Below are 9,800 nucleotides of genomic sequence, written 5' to 3'. Positions count from 1 at the left end.
ACCTGAAATATGAATTTCAGTTTAGCAATAGGATTAATCACTTTTATTTTCATTTATCTTTATTCAAAATTATGATACTAATCAAATTTTCTTGGCTAGTTTAAAAAAAAAAAAGGAAAAAGGAATAAGAAATTTTTCATTCTATTCCTCACACAAATTCTTAAAAAGATGAAATAAATTTTATGTGAAATTTCATTTTTGGAAATAATTTTGAAATTAATCTAAGGGTTCAAAAAAGACAGGGAATAATTTTAATGGTAACAGAAGTAATAGTAATACTTGAAAAAAAAAAAGAGCAGATAAAGTACTTATCGATATTTGTCAACTAAGTACGCATGACTAGTTTATGAGATTATAAGTTTAATAAAACGGGTAAACAGGATAAAGTATGGGTAAAATGTTTCTTAGGAGATAGGGAAATCTTCGAGAAAACGATTTTGTGAAGGATTTGACAGTAGGAATTAATAAATGCATTGTGTTTTTATTAATACTTAAAATTATAAGAGGATTTGTGGAAAATGAAATGAATAGGATGGTAGATGAGAGATGTCATGTGATTCCGTTGATATTTTTACCTTCAGCTGAAACAAGTTCTGAATTTCTTGTTATACGAACAGAAATTAGGACAGATTATAGAAAAATTCAACTGTTTTTTCCTTTCTTTTTAAAAAGCGTAACACAAAAAACTATGGGGTCATCTTAATCCGATATCTGACAAAAGTTGAATCGGGATGAACGTTTAATCGTTGCTTCCTTTTTTTGAGGTTCCCCAGAGATAGCTGTAATACTTAGAGAATTCTAGAACACAAAATTATATCAATCTTATTGTGATCCGTTAATTTTGATCCCAGATGAATCCCGCGACTTCTTTGGTTAACATCAACAATTGAAAAAAAAAAAAGAAAAAAAAGAAAAAGAAAAGAAAAATGATCTCTACCTAAATGCTTTTTCTTGATCGTTTCTGATCATTTATCAGCAAGACAATCGTTTTTCTATTTTATTTTATCTTTTTGGCACCATAAAAGGTAAGAAATGGAAGGATTTTTTGATTTTTTCGAATTTTATTCCTTCCAGATATCATTGTGAAAATCATTTAATCAGCAAAGGTTAAAATGTTCGATAATTTTACCTTAAATATTATTAAATTAATTTATAAAATTTTAAATTTGGATCACACAAGTACTCATTGTAAATGAATATTGCTTGTGTATATGCATTGCACTGTTGTTAATGAATCCATGATAATTGCTAGAAATTAGTTTATAATTAAATTTAAGATAATCTTTGAAACTGTCTTTACGAGGAAATTATACCAACGCTCTCTCTTTTAAATTATAAAGTTCATAGTTCATAATCAAATAGGATAATCGATTTATTAATGATATTAATATATCTTGTAGAAATTAATTACCAAAGCACTGATTTGATAGAAGGAAATAGGAGAGCAATTTCTTGTTGTATTCTAGGATTTAGCAAAGGATACATTTTAGAGTTTTGACATGAAAAATGACATAATGCTTGTTTTTGAGAGAGAGAGAGAGAGAGAGAAAAGAAAGGAAAAAAGAAGATGAAAAGTTTATGGAACAAAACTATAGGAATACGAAAGTCCCCAAAAAAGTTAAATAAGTTAACTCAAAATTGGACAAATTACAATAAGCAATAAGGGATAGTTTATAGGATAGATATGATTAAACATCAAATTTACGTTAGAGAAAAAAAGAAAAAATTACGCATAGATTACGTAAATTTTAATATCTCATTGTTAATCGTATTGATATTAATATGACAGGTAGAATATGTACGAGAAGATAAGGGAGCAAGAATGCAGGAACCTGAAATTGGTGGCATTTATTGGTGTAGCTATGTCAACAGTTGCAACATTGGTTTGCGTGATCTCAGTACCGTTGCTTTACAATTACTTGCAGCATATGCATTCAATAATGCAATCTGAAATAGACTTCTGCAAGTCACGATCCAGTAATATATGGCGAGAAGTGACACGTACACAGGTCAGTTAATTCAATTTGAGTTGTTATTTAAGTTCGAATAAAACATAACTCAACTGATTACTGTAAAAAGTTTAGTTAATTTTGAAAAAACTACTCTCAATGTGAATTATTTTAAAATTTAAGCTAAAAAATTATGCTCATCTTGACCTGGATTAATTAAAATCAGCGTTTTCTGTCTAATTTTATATCTCATATACTACTATATTCAATAATATGAATATATGTTGTATGTTACGGTATATCGAAGTGTTCAACTCATCGAAATTTAAAAGTGAAGTGAAGGATACTTGAAATAACAAGGAATTCATATCTAGGCGTAAATTTTATTTATTCATTCGAAAAATTGTCAAAAATTTCAATCCATATTATATGCCGATTTTCGTTTTACCGAATTTTTAAGTTTAGATATTCGCAAAAGTGGGAGGTGGAGTTCGGCAAGTGCGACAAATAGGAAATGATCAATCAAGCTTTGTCTCTGGTGCACCGGCATCACCATCTGGTGAGTGTTGCGGATGTGGTGTTTCGCCACCGGGTCCACCTGGTCCACCGGGTGAGGACGGTAGCGACGGCGTTGATGGTGAAAGTGGACCACCTGGTAAAGATGGTCTTGATGCTCCACAGGAACCACCTGAGCAGCCGAAGATCGATTGGTGCTTTGAATGTCCTGATGCACCTGCTGGACCGGCCGGAGCACCTGGTCCGAAAGGGATGCCAGGAAAACAAGGTCCACCAGGTCCGGATGGACCCGTTGGCAGTGGCAGTTCACCTGGTGAACCAGGACCAGAAGGACCAGCAGGATCTCAGGGGCCACCTGGTGAAAAAGGTCCTGCTGGACCACCAGGTACTGTCATTGAAAAGGAAGGTCCACCAGGACCACTAGGAAAAGCGGGAGAACCAGGATTACCTGGACCTGATGGTGAGGCAGGTGCACCTGGTAAAGCTGGATCAGATGGACCAGAAGGACCACCAGGAGATGCAGGTATAGATGGACCAGCTGGAAAACCTGGACTTGATGGAGACAGAGGACCAGATGGCGAAGCTGGAGCTCAAGGTTCCTGTGACGCTTGTCCACCGCCAAGGACAGCACCTGGTTATTAAATATAAGACTCTAATGCCTGGCCTTTTTTGTGCTGTTATTGATTGTGCTGCTTTTTTGCTATTAAATTTTCATCTGAACTCTTCTTCTAAAATTGATAATTGCATTAAATTGTGCGATTATTTAAACCTTCTCATTGATTCATTTCCATTACATTTAATTAGCAAATAAATCTTTAACGATGGTTCGACTCTAAACTATTTATAACCAATAAAACTAGTGATAATATTACATAAAACATTCTAATATTACTAAGAGTTGATAAAGTTCGATGAAAGTTTGATAAATTTTTTTTGTGAATTGTTCAACTTTGTAAATTTATGTAATGTAAAGAGAAAAATATATGTGAAATGAATTTATTTATTCATTATTCAAAATTAAGCATTAACCTAAGATGAAAGTCCTTTTTTTTTATTGCATTTTAACGTAACCTTTAGTTAACCAAATATATCTGCATTGTAAATAAATGAAAAACAGCTGAACAAATTATGGATCAACTTATAATAACTTTATCATCAGGTAGTAGAATTTCGAATTGATAAATTTCATTTAATTGACTTTAACACAATTAAACTTCTAATTAATAAAATTTCCTCAATTCTATTTTAGTAAAATCTTTAATTAAAATATTTAGAAATACCCAATAATCGATATTTTCTGTTACTGTAACAATGTTTATCCTACAAATCATAGGGGTCAGCATCATAAGAATAAACATTACTTGTAAACATTGTTTCGAAATTTATTGCAAATGCGATAACAGTTAAACGAACATTGGATGATGATAAAATCATGAAAAAAAAAAAGTTTACCTGCTTGCTCTACTTTTGTTACATTTTTTTTTTAAATAGTCAACAATCAATTTGCTAACCAATTTGCCAGACGAATCCAAGAGATACGGGAAATATTTTTGATGAATTGTAAAGTAACACTTACCTTTGCCATCGACTGTTCCATAAAAGGCAATAAGTATGTAAGCAGTGTGTTTGGGTAACTTATTAATAGGTAAAATTTTGATGGGAGAATTTTTTGAAATTGTTAAAACCAATTAATTGTAATATTCCCCGTGTAGCTTGATAAAATTTGATAAAAAACATGACATTTATGCAAATTTTTAAGTAGCATAGAAGAAAGGGTGCGCAAAAATTGAATAAATAAGAATAGTTCCCAATGAATTTTATGAGAAACTGATAAAGTAAAATAATCAGATATGATAATGGTTAAGATTTAAATAGTTCAAATCATCGCTTCATATTTCGAAGAAAGTTTGGATGCTGAATTAGCAGTGGTCGAATTTGAAATTATTCGCAGGAAAAGAGTCAAATGGCCAAAAGTTCTTCAAAAAAAGAGACAGAGAGAAAAACATCGTACACAGCCAATTTAATATCGATTTTTAATGTCCCATTTAATAAGATCAATTATATATTATTAATATTGAATTTAATATCGATATTTAATATCTAATTTAATATCGACATTTAATATCAAATTTAGCATCGAATTAGTATCAGCCAATTTGTTATCGAATTTAATATCGATAGGAATAATTATAAATTGTAAAAAGAAAATTCGTACCAAAATATTTCAAAATTCAAACATATCGCGAAAGATTTCGATTTTGAAAGTATTTTTTTTTTCTGAAACTATTTGAAATGGAAATGAATGTATTTAACAAGAATGATCAAGCTAAGCGTTTTTTTTTTCTGTTCTTTCGTTTTAATTCAAACAAATTTCAATAATAAAAGCAAGTACGGTATCGCTTTTCTAATTTTAATCAAATTTCTGATTGACATTTTGTATCATCAATTCATAATAGATGATAATGATGCCTGAATTTGCTTATTGGAATTTTCTTAAAAGATGCATTTATGAATTCAGTGCTACAATTTCCTGTCATACATTTCCTTATCACTTGTTGTTTGTTATTTTGCTAATCAGAAATTTGACAGGAAAATCAAAATTGAGCACAAGAACTGTTATACTTAGTAAGATCTGTAACCGCGTGGAAGTTTTTTTTATTAAACATTTATTAAACAGCCATTTTCAGGTATATTAAATTTCAAATGTAAAATTTAGAAATTATTACATCACATTACTTAAATTGAATTCATTTTGGAATATATATTAAGGTATAATGTTCAACATTCGTAGGAAATAAAGGGAATAGGTAATTATGATTTGTGATCGTTTGATAAAAATATTTTTTGCTATTTGCAAATTTTTTCAATAAAATTTAATTTTTAGGAATTTATGAGAGAGAAATATTGGAAATATTACTTTTTTTGGTTACTCGGAAGCGGTATTTTCTTGTGTACAAATTGTCTTCCGGATTTTATCACAAAAATGACCACAGAAAAAATAAAAGAATATGAAGAACTGTACAAGCAACGACCATACCTTACAAGAACTCAATTCTACGATTTATGCGAGGATTGGGCACAAAGACAGGATGCTAAAATTAAGGCTAATTAATTCGGGAAAACAATCTTCTAAAAACATTATTGCAATATTTGTTACAGAATGACAGAAATTGAAAATTGATTTCCTAATTTTTATAATTTCTTAACCTTTGACATATAGATAGTTACAGAATGAAAGATTCAAATTGATTTTATGATTGAGGATGTTTGGAAATATTAGCAAATTATGTTTATTTTTACAGTTTAAAAATCTTGAAATAATTACAGAAACAGTATCGACAGTATCGCCGGGATGAAGAACGATATATCGCCAAACGTGATCGAGTTCTCAAGGACAGATTAGATAGAGCAAATGGTAGCAATGAAGCAAAGAATTATTTATATGAATTACTTAATCTACAAAGTAATATGAATATAACTCTGAAAGTGTACGAAACAACAGAGGAGGAAATGCGACATTCTATTTTAGCTACTATACTGCAAGAAGCAACCGATATATGGAATTTATTAGATCCTGCACATATTGATTAACTACAGTAATATTCAATTTCATGATATTATTTGGTAACATAAAGAGGGTTTGATTAAATTAATGCGGCAGAAATGTTAATAATCTCTTTGATTAATGATGTAATTTGATGTTTATTGAAAAAGAAAAAAAAAATTGTGCATTTTTCTAATTCGAAATCTTTTAAACAAATAAAATATTTTAAATAACAAAATTTTTTAAATAATTAAACAAATATGGATTTATCTGTATCGATTCCATTCTTTTAATTACTCCTTTTTTAGTTCCAAAATTGTTCAATATTCAATCTTATTTAGAAATATTATTGTAAAATAACATATCATCTTAGAGTAAAAATATACTATCATATTTAAGCCAAAGTTATTCACTCAAAAAATATGACAAGAAAGGCTTACTTATTGGATTAAATTGACATTAATATATTTGTCTACAAAAAAAAGTACAACTCATAAGCAGCAAACAGCATTGTATCATTGATTTTATTACTGAAAATTTGAAGAAGAAAATTATGAAAATCACACTGTTACCTGTTTTATACCACAGATTAAACATAATTTTTTTTACCTTTTTATTAGTAATTTTGAAATGAAAAAAAAAGCTGTGGATATTAATTCGGGGGGGGGAAAAAAAACAGTAATATGTAAAGCTATCTATCAGAACTGCTAATTTGTAATTTTACAAACTTCATTTTCATCCGTTAATTGATATCAAATCAGTTGAAAAACCATCGATTTAACCATTCCGGAATATGAAATCATAAGGACGAATATCCACACTTAGCGAGGAGGAATAATCGATTTATTCTAAATGATATTGTTTTATTTAGGATATAAAAAAGATCCGGAAGATGTGTTCACAAAAAATGATATTGCTTTTGATGATGATATCAATAAAACAACTAATTGTTAGGATGAAATTATCATACAAAGTATTAAATAAAAGTAGAAATGGAATACTTTGTTACAGCAAATGCAATAAATGATCAAAATTAATGTAACAAAAGTAATCCTCCGCAAAACATTACTTTATCGAGGTTTAGTAAACAAGAGAAAACTTGATAAATTGATAGTTTAAAGGGTAGTGCAAAAATAAAACTGTTCTATAGTTGTTTATGTAAAAGTAATTTAAACAATCATTATGATAATGAAAGATCAATTTTCGACTTCATCTATTCAATGTTTTGTTTATAAATTTATCATTTAATAATTCCATGCATAAAATCATTAAACTAATCTATCACAAAATACAAAAGTATATTGCACTGATCGTATTCTATTCTTCTTTCCTTATTAGTATAATCATATGAATGATACAACAATAAGCAAAACAGTCTACCAATTTATGTCACCAACTATTATTGTTAGAGACATTTTAAGAGGATCAGCGAATTGATTTTATTGCATATTTTTTATTTTAACCTTTATTTTTGAATGTTTGCACCTTATGCTAGCTTACTAAAGCTTACTAAATTCGCTTGTTGCGAATAAACGCGAAGAAATCCAGTGATAGAGGGAAAATATTAGAATGTCTTGTGTTGTATTGGATTGTGACTAAGATCTGATTTGAAAACCATCCTCCTGTATGACTAAGATGCTATCATCACTAATATTCTTTTCTTTATTCTCTTGTGATTTAGCTTGACAGTTAATTTGTATTTTATAATTCTTAATGATTATGTAGCATTCATATTGTTTCTTTTATCTAATAATTCAATCATCCAAGTTTGGAGGGAAAATAAAGAAAATTTTGTAACTCTGATCGCATTGCGCAAACTATTTCACAAAAATGGGAAAGAAAAAAAAAGGATTTTTAAGCGGAAGTATAGAATTGTGAAAATCAATGGGAATGTAATAAAACAAAGACAAAGGGAAAAATGTCACCAAACAGCAATCAACAAATCCAGAAACTCAAGGACAGCGTAAATGATGGTTGCTATGAGGCGCAAAATGAAATGTGGGAAATTGAAAAACGGAAAACTAAAGAGCAATCGGTACGACCGGAGCTCAAAGCATTTGAAACCACAAATAATGTGCCAGAAATACAAGTTGCGATAGCTAAAGAATCCGCTAAATTATTGAACAAAACTATCAGTGATCAGAATGAAAAGCTGGGAAGTCTGAATATGCATATTTGACGTCTTGAAGAAAAAGTATCGGATTTGAAATTAACTGTTAGAAAGTGCATTAGGTCGATTACATTCCATTGGAAGATCAGTATCCAATACTGCAAGGTAAACATGCCTAGAAATTCTATGAAAAGTGAAGAGTACAAACATAAATCGAGAATTTGAACTTGAACGCCTCGAAAATAAAATCTAATAATACAATGAATAAAAGAACCTGCTTAATGATCTCAACGCAGAACGAGAATAATTGGCAAGATATTTATTGTTATAAGACATTATTTGGTCCAATTAAGAGATACTAATTCTACAAAATTTCAGGAAAGAAGAGAAATGTTCATTTAAAATATTATTAAGCAGCTGCTATGTTTGCTAAAAGCATTGGAACAGCGAGATGAAGAATGATGTCAGTTAAAAGCTAAAATAGTGGTAACAGATTTGGAAGTAAAAAAAGAGCAACTCCTGGAAACTGCATAAGTTAATTTGCGAACTTCATCTATCTCTTTTTAGTGAAAGTGAAGAACAATGGGATGGTAATATCATTTCCAACTCAAAAGTAAGCTTGGAGATAAGGAAGGTGAAAAGACAGCGACTTAATCTGTTGCAGATCGAAGGAAAACTACTAATCCGTCTGTGCAAATCTAAAAAATTCAATTTAAAAATTTTGAATTCAAAGGTGTGCGGTAGGTGGATTAGAAACCGAAAAAAATCGAAACAGAATTGGAAATATTGGATCGGAAGTAATAAACAATCAACAAAGTGTTTAACAAAGAAAAGACTCTTTGGTAAGAAATAAGACAATGAGGTAAAGAAGTGTGATAAAACTATGAATTAATACAAAACTAATTAACAGAATTTGCGACATATTAGAAATTAATTTCTATTGGCGTAAGTATTTTTATACTGATTGTTATGAAGATGGAAATTATTTTAGTTCAATCTATTTTTTCTCCACCATATATTAAACTCCAAATCGAAGAGAAGTTATAGTTCATTTTACGGAAATATATAGGCTTCTTTACCAGACAAAAAAGAACAATAAATGTCCAATTTAAATTAAAAAAACAGAATACTTTTCGTTAACTCACAGATTGTTCCCTTTGAGGATTTTAAGTCAGAAATAACGGAAAAACTAAAATATTTTTAGAATATAGAAATATATGGATGTTGTAAAGATGTTAAAAATGAACACTTTATGTAAAGACATTGTTAAATCAACCTATGTTGTAAAGAACTTTATATGCAAATGTTGGCATACTGTAAAGAATATGAACAAACTTCAGCTATACAAAGGTTCAGTCAGTAAATTTTGTAAACAAACTCCTACTACATAAATGGAAAAATTCTAACTTAATCCAGTCATTCGCTCCGTTAAATTGCATATTTTCCATAATAGATATTTTCTGGAATTTTCCCTGATAGATATTTTTTGGAATTTTCCATAATCAATATTTTTGGAATTTTTCTTCTCAGTCTCCTTCATATTTTTCAATCTCCTTAAATCGGAAATGTTTGAGAAAAACCGAAATATTTTATAATATAGAACTATATTGATATTGTAAATATGCTAGAAATTAACTCATCATACAAATCAACTTTTATTGGAAGAAATTTTCTCTGGGAA

General features: G+C 29.4%; 3 protein-coding genes across 3 annotated transcripts; all 3 read left to right on the top strand.

The window, feature by feature from the left end:
• Window positions 1–1,796: 1,796 nt before the first annotated feature.
• On the top strand, window positions 1,797–3,107 carry LOAG_09739 (nematode cuticle collagen domain-containing protein; the record flags this gene model as incomplete). The annotated part of the gene is made up of 2 exons (XM_003145266.1): window positions 1,797–2,009; window positions 2,415–3,107. 2 exons carry the CDS (start codon window positions 1,797–1,799, stop codon window positions 3,105–3,107), a joined length of 906 nt encoding a protein of 301 aa, XP_003145314.1.
• Window positions 3,108–4,930: 1,823 nt separating this feature from the next.
• LOAG_09738 (hypothetical protein) lies at window positions 4,931–6,056 on the top strand (the record flags this gene model as incomplete). The annotated part of the gene is made up of 2 exons (XM_003145265.1): window positions 4,931–5,152; window positions 5,793–6,056. 2 exons carry the CDS (start codon window positions 4,931–4,933, stop codon window positions 6,054–6,056), a joined length of 486 nt encoding a protein of 161 aa, XP_003145313.1.
• A 1,871-nt stretch (window positions 6,057–7,927) lies between these two features.
• On the top strand, window positions 7,928–8,188 carry LOAG_09737 (hypothetical protein; the record flags this gene model as incomplete). Its single annotated transcript, XM_003145264.2, has 1 exon — window positions 7,928–8,188. The coding sequence occupies one exon, from the start codon at window positions 7,928–7,930 to the stop codon at window positions 8,186–8,188; it is 261 nt and encodes an 86-aa protein (XP_003145312.2).
• Window positions 8,189–9,800: the final 1,612 nt, after the last annotated feature.

Source organism: Loa loa, assembly GCF_000183805.2.
Source record: "Loa loa unplaced genomic scaffold supercont3.93, whole genome shotgun sequence".
NCBI lineage: Eukaryota > Metazoa > Nematoda > Chromadorea > Rhabditida > Onchocercidae > Loa > Loa loa.
This window is presented reverse-complemented; position numbering and strand designations above follow the sequence as displayed.